The 20,056-nt window shown below is 46.1% G+C and overlaps 1 protein-coding gene across 1 annotated transcript; it reads right to left on the bottom strand.

The window, feature by feature from the left end:
* Positions 1-11,296: 11,296 nt before the first annotated feature.
* Positions 11,297-13,920, bottom strand: LOC147698420 (uncharacterized). Its single transcript, XM_086933439.1, is given in 2 exon segments — positions 11,297-11,358; positions 11,361-13,920. Coding segments are annotated over 2 exon segments (2,622 nt in total).
* Between the last annotated feature and the right edge of the window lie 6,136 nt (positions 13,921-20,056).

Genomic DNA, 20,056 nt, shown 5'->3' with positions numbered 1-20,056 from the left:
CGGGGGCATTGTAGAAATAAAGGAGTGGGTGCATGAGTTCCCCCCTCGTTGGGATAATTAATTTTGAATGGAAATGTGGCTGTTGCCTGTTAGGCAACCCTGTTGCCCAGGGGACCGTCATCTCTTGAGGTCAAAATGTGAAGTTAATGTGTGTCTGTGCAGCCCCTCCCCCACAGCCACAGGGACTTCCACCTCCCTAGGGCAAAAATGAAATGAGTTCACTGGGCCCGTGGGGCATCTCCATAACCCAGGGGTCCACCACCTCCCTGGGGCTGTGTAGATCAACGGAGGACTCCTGGAGTCATATATCAGCCTGGGGACTGCCACCCCACAGGGACGGCTCCTGCTATGTCCCGGGGGGTCGAACCCCTGGTCATAGCTGTTTGCTATGGCTTGGCGGGAGCTTTACTGCTCCCACCAAGCCATAGAAAGCTGTGCTCTGCTTTAGTTTCAATTTCAATATTTTAGTTTGTGTATACACACATATATATATATATATATTAATTTAAAAAAACAAAGTTTCAGGGATGTAATAGTAAGGAAATAGAATTTAAATAAACATACATTCACTGAAAAAAACAAATGTTGTAGGGGCATTATAGTTAGGCTCAGATTTCACTTGTACAAAAACAGTAAAATTCAGCATTTATAGTTACCTGAGCTAAAACTAAAACGTATACCCCTGCAATGCACCGCTTATGACCTCACATATTACATCACTAATGGCATCACCCACAGAACCCCTCACACACCATCTCACACCCCATACAACTTCTCATACCCCCAATCCCACATACCCATTCACAGGCCCATACAAGTACTCACACAACTACTTACCCCTCCATTGAAACATTCACATACCCACTCTCTCACTCACTCATACAGCCACTCACACAACCTTTCATTAACTCATAGAACCACCTATATAACCAGTCCCTCACCCATAAAACTCACACACTCACCCGTACAGCTACTCACACACCCACTTCTTCACCTACACAGTCTCTCACTCACATATACAGCCTCTCAACACAAACAGCCACTCACTCACATATACAAGTGCTCATGCACTCACTCACATACCCACACAACCACTTGCATATCCATTCACACATCCATACAAGCATTCAATGAACAACTGACCCGCTACCTCGAGGAGAACAACATCCAGGACCCTTCCCAGTCCGAGTTTCGCAGCACCCACAGCACGGAGACTGCCCTCATCGCCGCCACCGATGACATCAAGTCCCTGCTGGACAACAAAGAAACGGCGGCCCTCATCCTCCTGGACCTGTCAGCTGCTTTTGACACGGTCTGCCACCACACACTACAAACACGCCTCCACAACGCCGTCAGTCCAAGAGAAGACCTGGACTGGACCACCTCCTTCCTTTCCGGCAGAACACAGAGCGTCCGCCTTTCCCCTTCCGCTCTGTAGCCACCGAGATCATCTGAGGCGTACCTCAGGGCTCATCCCTCAGCCCAACTCCGTTTAAAATCTACATGGTACCGCTCGCCCACATCGACCGTCGGCACGACCTCAACATCATCTCCTATGCCGATGACACCCAGCTGATCCTCTTCCTCACCAAGGACCCACAGACCGCCAAAACCAACCTTCATGAAGGAATGAAGGCCATCGCTGAATGGATGAGAAACAGCCGACTGAAGCTGAACTCGGACAAGACGTAGTTCCTCATCCTCAGAACCACCCCTTTGGCCTGGGATGACTCCTGTTGGCCGACCGCACTGGGAACCGCCCCAACACCCACCGACCACGCACGCAACCTAGGGGTCATCCTCGACTCCACATTCTCCATGACTAAACAGGTGAACGCCATCTTCTCCTCCTGCTTCAACACCCTCCACATGCTCCGCATGATCTACAAGTGGAGCCCTACTGAAATGAGAAGAACAGTCATCATGGCCCTCGCCAGCAGCAGGGTGGACTACGGAAACGCCCTCTACGCAGGAGCCTCGGCCAAACTCCTGAGACGGCTCCAACGCATCCTGAACGCCTCTGCACGCCTGATCCACGACATCCTCCACAGCAGCCACATCACACCCCACCAGAGAGACCTGCACTGGCTCCCAGTCAACAAGAGGATAACCTTCAAGCTCCTCACCCACGCACACGGCACTCCACAACACCGGACCAACGTACCTCAACAGACGACTCAGCTTCTACAACCCCAGCCGCCTGCTCTGCTCCGCCGACCTCGCCCTCGCCACAGTCCCCCTCTTCCGAAGAGCGACCTCCGGTGGCAGATCGTTCTACCACCTCGCCGCCAAGACCTGGAACATCCTCTTCATCCACCTACGGCAGACCCAAGACCTGCTGACCTTCAGAAAACTCCTCAAGACCTGGCTTTTCGAGCAGTAGCAGTATTCCCCACCCCAGCGCCTTGAGAACCTCACGGGTGAGTAGTGCACTTTACAAATGATATGATTAATTGATTGATTGATTCATACATCACCTCACTCACCCATATAGCCATTCACACAGACCCTGACTCTCCAATGCAGCCACTCCCCCCTAGCTCACTTAACCAAACACCCAGTCAAACAAACACTCATTCACCCATACAGCAACTTACACATGGAGTCACTCACTCATACAGCCATTGAGACACCCACTCACTCACCCATACATTCACTGCAAACCCACTTACTACCAATATAGCCACCCATAGAGGCACTCACATCACCATTCACTCACCAATACAGTTACTGACACACCCACTCACTCACCAATACCGCCACTAACACAGCATCTCACTTACAGACACAGCTACTCACACACCCACTTATACACTCATACAGGCACTTACACACTCATACCCCCATCCAAGGATACATACAGTCACACAGCTTCTCACTTAATATATGTTACAAGAAGTATTCATCAGTAGTAGTGCACCTAGCATACTAATCTAACTTTTATAGTAGGTAAGTATATATGTTTAACACCCATGTCATTTGAGATGTCATCAGAGATGTCACTGACAATGTCATGATTGATGTATAATGTGAGGTCATAAGCAGTGCATTGCAGGGGTGTGAGTTATAGGTAACTATAAGTGCGAGTGATAGGTAACTATAAGTGCTGAATATCACTGGTTTTGTATGAGTACAATCTGTGTCTAACTATAATGTCCCTGTAACTTTTTATTTTTTTAGTGAATATAAATATATCTTCACGGAAAAAAACAAAGGTTAGAGGGACATTATAGTTACACTCAGATTTCACTAGTACAAAACAATAGAAATTTAGTGCACACCCACTGACTCACTCATACAGCCACTAACACAACCATTCACTCACCCATATAGCCACTCATACAACCAATCACGCACCCTCACAGCCACTTACACAGCCATACTCTCACCCATACAACTACTTACACACGAAAGACACTCACTCATACAGTCATTCAGACACCCACCCACTTACCCATACGGCTACTGATACACCCTCTAACTCAGCAACATAGTCACTCATACACCCAAACAGCTATTCACATACCTACTTATGCACCCATACAGCCACTCACACGCCCACTCACATACCCATGCAGCCAATCAAACACCCACAAAATGATTCACACACACACTCACTCACGCACCCATACAACCATGCAGATACCCGCTCACACACCCATACAACCACTGATACAACCACTCACTCACTTACAGATCTAGTCACAAATCCACTCACTCACCCATACAGTCACTCATGCATGTACTCATACACCTATACAGTCATTCACACACCCACTCACAAACAGATACAGGCAGCACACCCACTCAGATGACACATGCTAGAGATAGTATGTTTCACTCATTAGCAGTATAACTATTATACCAATGTAACTTTTGTAGTAGGTTAGTATATATGTTTAATACCCATAAACGCTAAAAAACACTTGCACTCACTGGATGATGTCATCAGTAAAGTCACTGAAAATGTTATGAGTGATGTATTATGGGAGGGCATAAGCAGTGCCTTGCAGGGGTGTAAGTTATAGTTAGCTCAGGTAACTATAACTTCTGAATTTCTACGGTTTTATTTGAGTGAAATCTGAGCGTAACTCTAATGTCCCTGTAACCTTTGGTTTTTTTCAGTGAATTTCAGTTTTTTTTTTATTCTATCTCCTAACTATAATGGCCCTGTAACCTTTGTTTTTTTAAGTGAAAAAAGTATATATATATGTAAACTAAAATATTGAAATTGAAAATAAATTATTCTATTACTATTAATAATTTTAAAACATTTAAAATTCTTTTTTCACCTTTTTCTAAGATATAAACCATAAAATAACAAATTAATTATGATTTCAAAATTAACAATCATAAAATCAAATATTATTTAAATACAGTTTATGTTTTTATAAATTTAAAATATATTTGTAAATAATGCGCCAGTTTTAGAAAAAAAAACACATTTCTACAATTTTGACAAATGTTTTACACAATTAATTTTTTAATAAAATTATTGATTTTTAAATATTCTAATGAAACATTTTGTATTATTTTTTAAAATGTATTTTAAAAAACATTTTATTGTACCATTAATATATATCTGAATGAAAATTACATTGTTGCTGAATATTAAATTCGCAAAACAATTTAAAAAATCTAATTTATAGATTTTCCTATCTTCAAAATTATTAACATTATTTTTACCTTCAATATTCCTGCTGAGGATCTTTTTGATGTGCCGATATTCTAAGCACAATATTTTTTCAATATTCTGTCCAAACACCAGAAATCATATCTCATTATGGATTTAGCATGTAGACAAGTAGGGAACAGGAAGGAAGGATATTACACTCAGCAAACCTGCATATATGCTATATGAAAGGCGAATAGTGTTTGAGACTGTAACTAAGAAAAAATGCTCACATCAGCATAGCCTCCGGGATGAAACAGGAAATGTCATAAAAACATTGAGGCCGATTCACAGAACTAATCTGAGATAAAATCCTAAACGTACTACTTTTGGTATTCACAGAAGGCATTTAGTAGTAGTAACGTTAGGACTCTTAACTTTACTACTACAAACTACAAAACTGAGATACAATCCTAAACTTACTACTTTTGGTATTCACAGAAGGCATTTAGTAGAAGTAAAGATAGGACTCAAAACTTTACTACTACTAAATGCCTTTTGTGAATGACCAAAAGTTGTAAAGTTAGGATTTTATCTCAGATTAGTTCTGTGAATCGGCCTCTCCAATATTGATATTAAAATAGAATAAGAGTGCTTAGCTGGACAAATCTATAACAAATAGGCTCATCCAGTTTCAGAGGTGTCCGGCTCTCTGAGAGCATGGTTGTTGATTCACCAAAATTCCAGTGGTTGTGAAAGTACCATTGAGTACTTGCTGATCCCAGTGATATCATGGGTGTACCTTTTTCCAGCCACTGGCTCCTCAACAACCTTTTATACAACAGCTGCAAAAATGAACATTGCCCCATTAACAAAAGCACAATAAGCCACCTTAAAACACAACTTTGTACAGCTGCTCATTTTTATTTTGCTCTCCCAAGAAAACTGGTATTTTTGCATTTGTTTCGGACATCTGATCTCCCTTACTTACATTTGTACTCCGCTGTGCCAAAATAATACCATCGTAGGTCTGGCGTTCCCACATGTTTTTTTTATTTTACTCTCATATACAGTATACTTACAGGGGCTTTCAGCCAGCCCTCTCCATCCCTTGGTCATTCATATTTTTACTTTGCCTGCTACAATGTACAGCATGGGGCAATAGTTCAGTCCACTATTCCATTGCTATCTTCACTGTGAGAATGGGCGCTTCCCCCCCGGACCACTCGCCCCTGGATTGCTCACTGGCTGCCAGGACCGGGTCAGGGCGGGTAGGTGAGTCTTTCTGGTGGCAGTAGCCTACAAACTGTCATTGGTAGCTGAGCGCTACATGACCAATGAGACTCTCATTGGTAATAGCGTAGCACTGAGCTACCAATGGCAGTCCGACCTCAGTTCGCCAAGGTAGTCCTGCAGCACTGTCAATGATAACTGAGCGCAACCAATGAGCGGCGCCTCATGCGCCCGACTCCGAGTCGGCCCAATCAGGGTCCTTACTCGGCTCTGTCACCTGAGTGGCCCGCCCACACCTCCCCAGCCCGCAGATTAGTGCGCAGACTCACGCCTCTGACAGAGTAGTTTAGTGAGTAAGAAGCAGCATGTGCTGTGCGCTACAGCAGAACTCTGCACAACAGGCCTACCATTCCATTTACTCTCTGGCTCATAGCGCTTTTTTGTCACCCGACCGAACTGCTGCATCCAATCCTGGCTGTCTGTCATAGTTTGCTGCCTCACGCGTTTGACAATTTTAAAATTAGGCTTGTAAGCACGGCGCTCGAGGAAATCACCAGGACATGACTTTTCGGTGCAGTGGGTGCCACATGGCAATGATATCTCCTAATTTGTTGTATGATTCTACTCAGAGGCGCAACTAGAGCCAAATTTCGGGGGGGGCTAAGAAAAAATTTCGGGGGGGCTTAACCTTTAATCAGTAGGCAGAGTGGAGCTGCAGGGGCTCTTAGGAGGGGTGAAACAACTTCAAGGCTTTTTCAAGACCTGTGAAACATTTGGGTGCAGCACTGGGGGTGGGGGGCGGAAGCCCGGTGAGTCCAATGGGTGTTGCGCGCCTGATTCTACTGATAAGCTAGAGTGAGAAAGAACAGAGAAGGGAGAAATATGGAGAGAAAGACAAAGATAAACAAGCATTGACATAGCCAATAGGTCTTGCCTTTGGGACCTCATAAGTGTTTAGCCATGCAACAGTTGATGTTGGTGCACCAAGACTATTGTACTGCATAGCTAAATAGTTATAAGGTTCCAAAGGCGAGATCTATTGGCTATGCCAATGCTTGTAATTTAAATGCTGTAATCTAACTTTCCCAAGTGGGATTTGGTTAAAGTAAAATCTAATTTTAATTAATTTCTCTCTATTATGATTATCCTCTCGAAGAAAAATAAAACACTCTTTCCCTTTATTTTCTAATTGAATGGGCTGCGTCATACTGTAGAAAACTAGGTCTCCTGGAAATATGTGGCAACTTTTTTATTTTCTGGAGTACTTGTTTTTTGGCATGATTTTATGAATATTTAAAATGACTGAGGACATCTTGTAAATTGGGGTAATTTTGATATTTGGGTTACTTCTAGTTTTAGGGTGACATTAAAAGTGGCTTTGTGTCGTTCTAGTCAATATTTAGACTACTAAGGTCTGTGGGGTGATTATCCCATCAAGGATGTCTGGGTGATTAGTGGACTATATCAGATAGGTTTTTTTGCTAACCAGTGTGATTTCAGGGATTGTTGGGCTAACTGTTATTACACCAAAATGTCCTCTGCTAACTTTTAAGAGAAAATTATAAAATTTTGTGACAAATATAAGTTTAGATGTAGGTGAGAGAGCAGATGAAACCCGTTACAATCGCCATCTCTTTCAACAAGTAGCAGCTTGTCAGTCTAATTATATTTTTGCATTTCTCGCACAGTTGCAATTGTGTTGATTATTAACTGCGATCTGTGAAGTTTTAACTTCCTAACGCCTGTCGTTGGAACCTTTTTGAAGTTCATGGGCTTAACCCGCACAGCAGAATGTGCTGTAGACGCACTGAATATTTGGGGTGATTGTAGTGACATTTGTTAAGTTTGGAGGGAGATTTGAAAATGATAGGATGATTTTTTTATAGATATCGAAGATAATGTTTTGGGTGGAAAATGTTATGCTTGGGATATGTATGTTTGTATGTATGTGCGTATATATATATATATATATATATATATATATATATATATATATATATATATATATAATTATTGCTAACAACTTCTATTTTTATGTGGCGATTCGCAAATACAATGCCCTTTCTGAGCGTTGCAAATCATAGGTTAATAACTATTTTAAGAACTGACTTTAGTAGGTAGAGGAGAATGGAAAGCGGCCTTGTTTTTTTTTCTGATTCGAAGTCTTCATCCAGAGGTCGCAGACGTGTGAGGAGGTAGTCTAATTCACTGAGCTATTTTGCTAGCAAGATGGATAATTTGTTGGAATAATTTGGCCATTTCAGGCTCGTCACTATTTACTTCTCAATTTCTGCGGCATCTCTTAAGCATGCTTTGAAACCTAACTTGAAGTGCAGCCTAACTGGAGCTCTGCTAGTTTGGTTGGTTCATTTAATCCAAGCGGTACAATATAACGCGGTCATTCAGCCTGATCTGCATAGGTAATTAAACAGTCTGATAGGGATGTCGGTAAACCCTTGTGTGCAGTCCACTTTCGTTGTCTAAAAGCCGTATAGCCTGTCGTACACAGTCCGCATGTGGTAAAAGGACCGGTTCCACCGCGGTCACGTTCGAGACAGGCGGAGTGTAACATATAAAATAGAGCAAATTGTCGACATGAGTGGTGCTGCCCTAACTGTCCAAACACAGATACGCCCTGATGCCTGGGCATGCCATGGCCTCCTATGTGATGTTGTCCGGTGCTTGCTTATAGTATTTTGAGAGAATCTCTTGAGACCCGCCCTCAAGCCCGGGGCGCGTATCTCCACTCTTGTCACGCCCAATGTGCTGGGCAGTGCGCTGCGGTAGCCAATTGCTGTTCCCTGTGCAGAGAGGGGTGTAGTTGGTGCTGCTGTAAGTGGTTAGATTGGAGGGGCTGCTGCTTCTGTACCTAGGCGCAGTGCTATTCCATGTCTACCACTACACGGGCACTACTCAGCATGCTGCAACTCAGGTCAGACCCAGGCCATGGGAATGGCAGAGGATGTCAGAATCAGACCTGGGTGGGGGCAGTTTAGTTTCATTGCAGGGGTGGTCACTGCACAGACTGTTATTTCCATGCTGCAGAAAAAAGCATACCAGGGCAAAGAGAAGGATGTAGTTCAAGGAAGAGGCATTGAAAAGGCCAGTTCTGCATGACATGCAGCAGCAGTATGTGTCAGTCTGAGTGGTGGGACAGCATATAGGAAGGAATTTGCTGTATGGGGAGCAGTGTCTATGTCTAGTGCATTGAAGAAGCGTGGCTCAATGGTTAGAGCATCAGACCCTGATGCAGAAGTCTGGTCTGGGACCAGGGTTCAATTCCTGCCTCGGTGGCTCTTGGACTCAATCTCCCCGGAACTGATAATGTAGATTTTCCTAGTTCTTATGACGGAAAGTCTTAATTTTATTAAAGACACGGAGGCAAGTATTATGCCTTCTTTTCTTGCTTTATTCGCAATAGAAGCAAGATAAGTAACAACTACAAATACCCAGAAGGCACAGCAGAAGAACTACTGGCCAATGGGATTAGAGTAAACAAACAATGGACTAATCATAACCAGGATAGTATATATGGCAGCTCTGACCAAACGTAGTCCTCTTTTCTTGTGCGAGAAGTCAATGAGAATGCATAAACAATGGAAATATAGACAATAAAATGCAAAAAGTCATATTCCAAGCCATAAAATCCTGAAGGAAACCCAGGACTGCAGGATAGCACTGGAGGAATCTCCCATTGCAACGAGGTGAAGAACCAGATGAAGGAAGCCCATCCACAGGAGCAGACGCAGAGTTAATTGGAGGCTGGTGGTAAAGCCGGAGTTCCTAAGGGTGGGAAAAAACAGACATAATTAGTAAAGCAGAGGTGGGATAATACTCGCCTCCGTGTCTTTAATAAAATTAAGACTTTCCATCATAAGAACTAGGAAAATCTACATTTTATGTCAAGAACGGAGGCTCCTATTATGCTTGTTCAAAGCATATCAACAACTAAAGAAGAAGCAGTAACAACAGGTTTGCAATAAAACGTTATTGAAAACAGTATCATTAGACCAATCTGCTGATTTCAGGATATCCTCCAAACGAGAGCCTGCCCAAAAGGCTTTAGAGGCCATAGCACCCCTAGCGGAGTGAGCACCAAAAGCAGTAACATCAATGCCCGCGAGGGACATGATCCACCTCACCCAGCGGGCTAAAGTGGCAGAGGACACAGGATGATGGGGTTTGCGAAAAGAAATGAGCAATTGCGAATGAGAGGAAGACCTGAGATCAGCAGTTTTCTGTTCGTAACTTTTTAAACATTGTCCAACACAGAGCTGAGGCTGAGAAGGAAAATAGGGATAAAACACAGATTGCAAATTAGTTTTGGTACGCCTGTGAACATGAAACAAAACACCAGAAGGTGAAAATTGTCTGGAAGACAAATCCAAAGCTTTGACATCAGAGACACGTTTGATTGAAATTAAACATAATAACATGGTAAGTTTGGCTGAAAGCATCTTGAGAGAAAGAGCATCATTGTCACGCCATGAGAGAAACTATTTGAACACCAAATTAACAGCCCATAAAAAGGAATACTTAGCCAACGGAGGTTTTGAGAATCGAACTCCACGAAGAAGACGACACACCAAAGGGTGGAAACCTACTGGCTTATTGTCAATGGGACAATGGTTCAAAGAGATAGCAGATAAATACAGATTGACAGTGCGATAAGATTTACCCGCACTGGCCTCTGAAGCCAGGAAATTAACCACGAAGCTTAAAGGAGCTGAAAAGGAATCGACAGACGGTTCCACACACCAGCTTGCCCATAAAGTCCAAGCTGACTTGTAGGCTCTGGATGTACCAGGGGCCCAAGCTCTGCTGATAAAGAGTGAAGCCTCCTGTGAAATTATGACGTCAGACGAGGAAGCCCGGAAATCTTTCAAGCTGACAGAACCAGAGATCGGTCTAGAATCATGGCGTGGGGAAGACCCTGAGGGTCCAGCAGGAGGTCTTCGCTGAAGGGAAGAAGCACCGGAAAGTCCACCGCCAGCTCCAGGAGTGAAGGGAACCAGATTTGAGCCTGCCAGAAAGGTGCCAGGAGAACCAAGGATGTCGACTGGCGAAGTACCTGGGCCAGAACCCTGTTGATCATCAGGAATGGAGGAAACGCATAGTTGAGATGCAGGGACCAGTCCTGTAGAAAGGCATCCGTTGCCAGAGCAAGTGGATCTGGTCTCCAGCTGAAGAAAGCGGGAAGTTGGGAATTGAGACGGGAAGCAAAAAGATCGATAGAAAAGGGACCCCATTTCTGGGAGAGAGAGAGAAAGACGGAGTGAAGCAGCTTCCAGTCGCTTGAATCTCGAAGGTATCGAGAGTGCCAATCTGCTATGGCATTGAGACTGCCTGGAAGATATTCTGCTCGAAGAGACAGTTTGTGCTGAAGACAGAATTCCCAAAGACTCTTTGCTAGCTCTGCGAGAGGTTTCGACTTTGTGCTACCTAGATGGTTTATGTAGCGGACCGCAGAAACATTGTCCATCCGAAGGAGACTGGAACAACTTGCTTTGTTCTTTGCCAGACTGCGGATTGCAAAGGAGCCTGCCAGCATCTCTAAACAGTTGATGTGCAATGACGACTCCTCTGGAGACCATGTACCTCCAGTCGAGATTGAACCACATCAGGCGCCCCAACCCGACAGACTGGCATCTGATTCTAACACAAGATCTGGGGCCGTCGCGAAAATCGTTCTCCCGTTCCACGCATCTAAATGGTCTATCCACCATTGTAGTTCGAGACGGGACTCTAGGTCTAACTGGATGAGATCTGAGTATGCCAAGCCATGGCGAAAATGACGTATCTTTAAGCGTTGCATGGCTCGATAGTGAAGAGGCCCGGGAAATATGGCTTGAATGGAGGCTGACAGAAGGCCCACGACTCTTGCAAGAGAACGTAGAGACACTTCGGAAAGACGAAGAATTTGACATAACTCTGACCGAATGGCTGAGACCTTGGATTTTGGAAGGTAAAGAGATGCGGTGGAAGAGTCCACGCGGAAGCCTAGAAACTCTACACTCTGAGAAGGGACTAACATATATTTCTCGGAATTGATGAGGAAACCCAGATCGAGGAGGAGAGACTGAGCGACATCGAGATGGGAAAGAAGAGTCTGCTTGTCTGAGTGCATGATCAAGATATCGTCCAGATAAATGATGAGACGAATACCTAGGGAGCGCAGGTAGGATACCACAGGCTTCATCACCTTGGTGAAGCACCAAGGAGCGGAAGAAAGTCCGAAAGGAAGCGAACAAAATCGGTAAGTGACACCTGACCACTGAAATTGCAGATATTTTGTGTGAGACTCGTGAATAGGAATTGAGAGATAGGCATCTTGAAGATCGAGTCTGACCATCCAATCGGATTGGCACAAGGTATCTCTGAGATGGAGAATGGTCTCCATCTTGAAGTGGCGATATACCACGAACTGATTGAACCACTTGAAATTGAAGACTGGGCGAACTTTCTTGTTCTTTTTGCGAACCAAAAAGAGGGAGCTTAGGAAGCCGGAGGGGTCGAAGGGAGCGACAAGGATGGCTTGTTTTTGAAGAAGATTTTGAATCTCCTGAGAGACGAGCAGAGCGACGTCTGCGGAAAAAACCAAAGGAGGAGGAAAAATAGACTGGGAAGGTTGAGCGTAAAACTCTATGAGATAGCCTTGGACAGAATTGAGGACCCAGGGGTCTGCTGTGAGAGTGCGCCACCTGTGAAGAAAGAGAGCAAGACGACCTCCGATTGGAGAGGAAGGGCTCACCTTGGTTGTTGACGTTGCTGTTGTTGGAACGGAAGCCTTTCTGTCCTCGGCCCCGGAAGCCATGTCCTCGTTGGGGGTAAAACTGTGGCTTGAATTCCTGATAGCCGGAATTGGCTGCTCCTCTGGAACCTTGGTTTGGATAACCGCGGCCGGAAGAGCGGTTCCTGCCTCTGCCGGCCCTGCCAAAAACCCGGGGGGCAAGCACTTTTTTGATGGAATATTGGGCCTTATCCAAGGAAGCAAAAGTGGACACATAACTGCTGAGATCCTTGACAAGGGAGTCACCAAACAAAAGTCCGTCAGCTCTGACACCAGGATCCTGGGAAGCCAAGTTAGCCAACTTCGGGTCCAATTTGATTAACAGGCCCTTACGGCGCTCATGAATGATTGCTGCATTTGCATTACCTAAAAGGCAAAAGGACCTCTGGAGCCACAAGGAAATTTCTTCAGGATTAAGGTCCGAACCTTCCAAACGGGCTGTCTCCGCCATATCCAATACCCGGGCCAAAGGACCCACGACGTCCAACAGCTTGTCCTGGCAAATGGACCAAGCTTTATCCACACCCTTGCGTGGATCTTTGCCAAATTTCGAAAAGAAAGTAAGGAGAGGCTGATCTATAGAGGGAGTAATGGTAACATGACAGGGAAGGGAAGGCTTGGGACATTCGGATTTAAGTTTTGCCCGAACAGACTTATCCAATGGCAGATGGAGCTTGGATGAGATGTACTCTCCCACATGAGGAGAGGGGAACCACTCTGTAGAATTAGGATGTCTGATAGTAGAGGGGTCAAACATAGGATTGCCCTCCGTATCTAACACAGGCTGAGACGCAAAAGCATTCAATCTAGCTTTCTTGGGGGAAGGAGGATCAACCAACTGAAAGAAATCTGTTAAGTCATCAGTGTCACCCATATCATCGTCATCATCCGTGTCAGGAATAGTGTTAATGACCAGCTTCTTAGGAACCTCCACATTTTTTGCCTTAGTTTTATTTTTTGACATAGTAATCGTTATCCCCTCCTTGGTAGGAGGCCTGGGAGGAACCACGTCCTCAGTCAAATGCGAGGATGACTCGCGACCCAACAGTGACACATTTTTTGAAAGAGAAGTGGAACGAACCAGTTTACATTTTCTGCTATCCCCCGCAGAATGGGCCAAAGCTTTGGTCATGAGGCTCAAAGGGGAATTCTCCATGTGTTTGGAAACACGATTCATTGAAGCCTCGACAGCAGTCTCCACAGAATTATTTATAATTTGACTGAGGTTAGTCTTGAAAGCTTCGCTTTCCTCATTATCCAACTCCTGAGAGCTTGGAATCTCCATGACAGGAAAAACAGTGCGGTAAGGGTTAACAACACCAGGAAAACAAAGGGGGCGTAGACGGGCCAAATGGCAGAGAGACACTCCCCTTGGGGCGGGCACCGCGTTTATCAGAAAACGGGAGACAGACGAGCCGCAGAAAGCCACAGAGCACAGTCGGGAAGCAGCTGGTGGGAGCAGGGAGCGGGAAGCGTGAGCAGCGGTAAGAACCAAACGCTGCAGCGCGAGGGGGGGGTCCGAAAACGGGACCGGAGCAATGCGGAAAATTAGCGCTCAAGGCACAATAAAAGAATATGGCAACAAATAAGCAATTATTAATACAATAAACGTGCAAATACAATAAAATACGATAGAGGAAATAGTAAATGCGACTTATCTGACTGCGTAGCAGCAAGAAAAGAGGACTACGTGTGGTCAGAGCTGGCCATATATACTATCCTGGTTATGATTGGTCCATTGTTTGTTTACTCTAATCCCATTGGCCAGTAGTTCTTCTGCTGTGCCTTCTGGGTATTTGTAGTTGTTACTTATCTTGCTGCTATTGAGAATAAAGCAAGAAAAGAAGGCAGAATAGGAGCCTCCGTTCTTGACATAAAATTCTCGCCTCAGTGCCTAGTCTAATCATGGGTCCCACTCTGTGACTCTGGTCAATAGCTTGCCTAATCTCCACAACGGCCCCAGCAGCGCTTGGATGCCTTGCTTCACCTTGGGGTGCCCAGGAGTGGACATCTCACAGGAAAGCCAGGAAGGGTTCCACAGCGGTATGATTACAGCGCTACGAGACCTCTGGGTAGAAGGCGCTATATAAATACAAACACATTTACATTTACAAGACTAAGGGCCCCATTATGATGTCGGGCGGATCGCCACCGCCATGGTGGCGGTGGCGATCCGCCCGACAGAAATGCCCGCCCGCCACCCATTTCCCCCCGCCACATTACAATGGCGGGGGGGGACCGCAGCGGGGTGAAACACCGCCCACCACTTTTCCGCCCCGGTCGCCTTGCGGCCGGGGCGGAAAATGAGTAACATGCAGGCGGTATCTTTCAGACACCGCCCGCAATATTACTATGTGCATAATTCAATGCCTTTCTGTGGAAAGGCATGCGGTGTTCACTCTGGGGGGCCCATGTGGGCCCCCAGAGTGATGGCCATAGGGGGGTGGCACACGGGGGTACCTGTGGTACCCCCCTTCATTTGCATATACAAAGCGGCAGGCACCGCGCGGTGCCTGCCGCTTTGTATATGCAAATGCTAAAATGCATTTTTAGCATTGTGGCGGGCGGTGCAGAGTGCACCGCCCGCCACAATGCTAAAAATGAAGGATGTGCCCGCCACTGTGGCGGGCGCATCCTAATGCCAATATCGGAACCCCCGCCCTTTAGGCGGGCGGTCCCGATCTCCGCTAAGGTGGCGGGCGGACTTATTCCGCCCGCCATCCTAATGGACCCCTAAGCGTTCTACTCATGGGTCATTGGAGAAAGGCCAAGGGCTACATGACATGAGTAGAACTGAGTCTACACGGGGTGCTAAGGATAACTACCAAACACTGTTTATACGTTCACTGTTTCCAGCCCTGGACTTGAATTTGTCAACATACTGCATTGGGGGTGTTGCAGTGTTGGTTTGCTTCCATTGACCTATTTACACTAACGGAACTGATAGCAGCAAGTTGTATGTTAAAAGATGAAGGCTGGAAACTTTGTGAGCGAGGCTATGGAGTGAGTTGAACTTCCGAAATGAGCAACGAGCCAAAATGCATGTCTTGTTGGATTCCCCAAGAACAAAATGGGGAAATTCGAAGTAGAGGAGGCAGCGTAGCTACGGGTACACCCCATTCCTCTCCCTGAAAGCACATGCTTCTTTTGACAGTTCAGTGTTATAATGTTTTACAAGAGCTGTAGCCCAGCCCCCGTAGCTCGCATACGAATCTGCCTGCTATCACTGGAGGCACTTTCCAGGGGAGAAGCATGGCCGGCGGTTTACACGACAGCTACACGGCTTGTCAAGGCGGCTGTGCTGGGCAGGTGACCAACTGGAGCTCTTGATGTCCCCATGTGTTGGCAGTGCCTGCTTCTAGCTAGAGAGGCAAGACCGGGAAAGGGGTGGGGGTGCGTGTTCTAAAAGCGGATCCTAGTCCGATGCAAATGTGGGAAGTAGCATTTAAAGGGGGCAAGCAAGGCAGCCGGTGGCCTATCTGGGTGTTTACCTTGGAGACACATCAACACATCTGTACATACAGGGAAATAAAATAAAACAAGTGCTAAAACAAAAACAAGCAATTGAGTGGTGCGCGTGCGGTGGAGGCAAAAGTGACAGCACACAAAGCGTTTCCCTGGCGGCAGCGAGCCAGGGCCACCATGTGTTTGTAAGTTAATTACAAACATATGGTGTGAAGCACGCTCCTGCAAGGGAATCGCCAAATGTGCACGCTTTGCCATTGAAGGCTAAAGGTCTTTTTTCCAATGAAGTGCATGCGCACTGGGTAGGCCAGACCTAAAAAGCAGGACATGCAAGAGGGAGAGAGAGCAAGCCAGAGAAATGAAAGGTAAAATAGATAGAGCAAAAGAGAGTCAAAGGAGCATGGATGGAAAAAGAAAGATCGGGAGTGAGAAGGTGCACATGATAGAAAAAATAGGAGAGACAAAATAAAGCGAGACAGTGAGAAAACGCAAAGGAGGGAGAAACGCAGTGAGACTTGGGGGCCCATTACGATATCGGGCGGATCGCACCTCCATGGTGGTGGTGGCGATCCGCCCGACATTAATGTCCGCTATCCACCCATTTCCCCCCCCGCCATGCAGCCGGGCGTAAAATGTTTAATATGGTGGCGGTGTCTATGAGACACCGCCAGCCATCTTATGATGGGCTTGCTGACATGCTTTTCCGTGGCGGCAATGCCACCACGGAAAGGCATGCGGAGACTCCCTGCGGGGGCCCGTTGCAGGCCCCCTAGGAGTCCGGGGCTGGGATGTGCACATGGGGGGTACCTATGGTACACCCCCCCCCGCATTTCAAAGTGCAACATGGCAGGCACCGCGTGGTGCCGGTCATGTTGTGCTTTGAAATTCACAACATGCATTTTTACCATTGCTGCGGGCGGCGCTTTCAGCACCGCCCGCCGCAATGGTAAAAATACAGGATGCGCCCGCCAGTGTGGCGGGCGCATCCTAATGCCCAAGGCGGGACCATCGCTCCTATGGCGGGCGGTCCCGTTTTGCACGAGGATGGCGGGCGGGCAAAGTCCGCCCGCCATCCTAATGGGGGCCTTGGTGTCTAAAGAAAGAGTGAGACACAAAGAGCAGGAAAGAGCAAATAAGAGAAAGAGAAACCAGAGAGAAGTGATATGAGTATGACATGGTTAGCATTTGCATCTTCTTTTTTAGTGTCAGCTTTTTTTCAACGAGGTTACCTCACGGGGGCAGTTAGAAATGATACCCTGCGCTGTTAACGCCAGGATTGACTCCTGTGTGTGTTTGACCAGTAATTGATGTGTCCTTATCAAAGTACAAAGTAGTCTGCAATGTCATATTCATAGAACTAAGTAATTAATGTTTAAAGAAAGTATTGTTGTGTTCCTCTAAAGAAGCAATTGTAGCTACCTAACATGTATATCCCGGTTTTGAGGGACCGAGGGTTACCCTATTGTAATTAATGGCCCTATGCTGGGTTTAAGAAAAATGGGAATGATACACTGACGGGACAACGAAGAGGCCAGGCGGAATGATGCTATAGTTATGTTCTATAAGTAATTATATTAAAATCAAAAGGTCTTAGCTAACTCTGGACCTAAAAAAACAGCTTTCCAATGAGACCCAGCTGAAACGGAGCCCCACAGTAACCATGTACAAGATCAGTGGAATTACTTATTTTTCAGTATAAATTATAAGCTCAACGAATTCCTTGATGTATATGTTAATCTAAAGCCCCCCTGTCACTTCCAATAGAGAAAGCAAGGGCCTTGAACTTAAAGCCCTACCTCCCAGTCAGACATCCTGACCTCACAGCAATCCTTAGGTGACAACATCCGGCCTGGGTACCACGCTGTTACTGCTTGAGTAAATAACGTGAGGGCAAGAACATGCCATAATTAGAAGGGGCCCAGGGGAAGGGTGGAGGTTCTGGCCTATACTGCAGCATTTTCAAAGCCTTGCCTGACCTCGCGCTCTTGGCTTTTCATCTGGCTGAAATAAGTCATTTTATCGAAAGCATCTGGCAGGAAGTGTTTTATCTAACTAGTGTTTGGAATATGCACGTGATCGCTTGGATTGAATTAACTCCTTTTTTCTGGAGATTAATGGAGGCGCGCCACACTTGGAAGTTATTGCTTACAGATGTGTGCTGCTTCATTTTCAACGAAAACAGTGGGGTTTAATTGCTTCTGGTACCATTTTATGAACCCTGTGAACCTAATAAACATCCGGATTCTCTGATACAGAAAAGCACAGCCTTTTGCCCTGAAGCATTAGTTTCATGTTTTGTTGGCGGTGTGGACTGTCCCTTTGGAAGTCTGCTTAGCTCACTGCGGGCAGGTTATTCTACCCAGCAGTTTATGCCCCTAGCTTGGTGAACCACGCCAGGTCTAGTGAGTCACAAAATGGACGTCGATGTACCAAATGCCAGCAGTAGCAGAATTAACTTTATAGATTACGTAAATATGGCAAGTGTGGGGATTTGAGGGGTTTGAGACATGAAAGAGCGTCGAGGAATATAGGTGAAGAAGGAATCCAAGGTGGACGTTTGGGTGACGTCAAAGATGCGGCCTGTTTTTTGACGTTCAGATTGATTTGTCATAGTGCGGTCATCAGGAATGACTTAATCAAAATCAAGTGCGGTCAGTTGAAGGCAAACCATGATCCAGTGACGTAGACAATGGCAAATAAATTGTTTGATGAGCCATGCCATATCTGATGCATGTCCATGTGTTTAACCAGAGATAAATAGCAAGAGGAATGAATCTATTTGGGACGGTGTGGGGGGAGGTGTAACATGCCTGGTTCTCTATATTACGAAGTTGTGTCTTGCTGAGTGTTTTAGGTTGTTTCTTACATGGGCATTTGTGTGAGGGTTGTAGGATGTGAAGGGCATGGGCACTGAAGGAGTAAGAGAGACACTGTGGACCTGATTCACAAAGGGCCTCCACTCTCAAGGGGTGTCTCCGCACTTGGGGTTGAATCCCCGCAATGAAATTTCTGATTGCGGAGATTCTGCCCAGAGTGAAGAGACTTTCCCACAACTACGGGGCCGACGCCACGAGCGTGGAGGTTCTTTGTGAATCAGGTTCTGTGTCCAGGGCCGGACTGGCCGTTGCGGGTACCGGGAATATCCCTGGTGGGCCGCCAGGGCAGGCCCATTTGGGGCCCCTGGAGAGCTGTTTATGTTACATGGCCGTTTGGCAGCCTAGCTGCAATATCACCCCCTGTAACAAAATCGGCAGATACTGGCCCTGGCAAACAGCTCGGCCGCACCCCCTTCCCTCCCGAGGGCCGGCCGAGCACTTTGCCAGGGCTGGTTTTGGTTCCTAGTCCGGCCCTGCCTGTGTCTTTCCTTCTGGAGCAGTGACACTGTCCTACATCTTATGCAGGCCTGAACTGAACCAAGCTGATTTGGCCTTACCATCATCTGCCCATTACTAATAGATGCCTAGGCTGGGCAACCTGGCAATGGAAGAGATAGAAGATGTCATGATGTCAGTGATCAGTGCCCGCTGGCACACATAAAAGAAGCATTGGCACAGCCAATAGGTCTGGCTTTTATATACTGATGCATGTAAAGATAGTCCTAAACAAATGTTATTCACAGGTTTTGCATGCACAAAGGCTGTTTATCACATTAAACTCAAAAGGTGATGGGAGGCATGCTTGAAGTAAACCTAACCACTGGCAATCTCTCGGGGAAGCACTCCAACACGTTGGTCTTTTGCCCATCAGTCTTGACCCTGCTTCAATAGGAACAGTGAAGCCTGAACTTCTCGGCTAGTCCTTCCCTGAACTGGAACACAAGCAACCAAAGACTGTTTTTGCCCTGATTGGGGTTCATAAATTGAGCGTAGCTTGCTTTTAGTGGCACAGTGAGCACTGGATTCACGTCTGGGCCTACCCATGCCACTTAGGTTCATACATCAAACACACACAATGTG

Source organism: Lissotriton vulgaris, chromosome 8 (assembly GCF_964263255.1).
Source record: "Lissotriton vulgaris chromosome 8, aLisVul1.2, whole genome shotgun sequence".
Lineage (NCBI taxonomy): Eukaryota > Metazoa > Chordata > Amphibia > Caudata > Salamandridae > Lissotriton > Lissotriton vulgaris.
The sequence above is the reverse complement of the archived record's forward strand: the minus strand, read 5'-3'. Positions and strand labels throughout refer to the sequence as shown.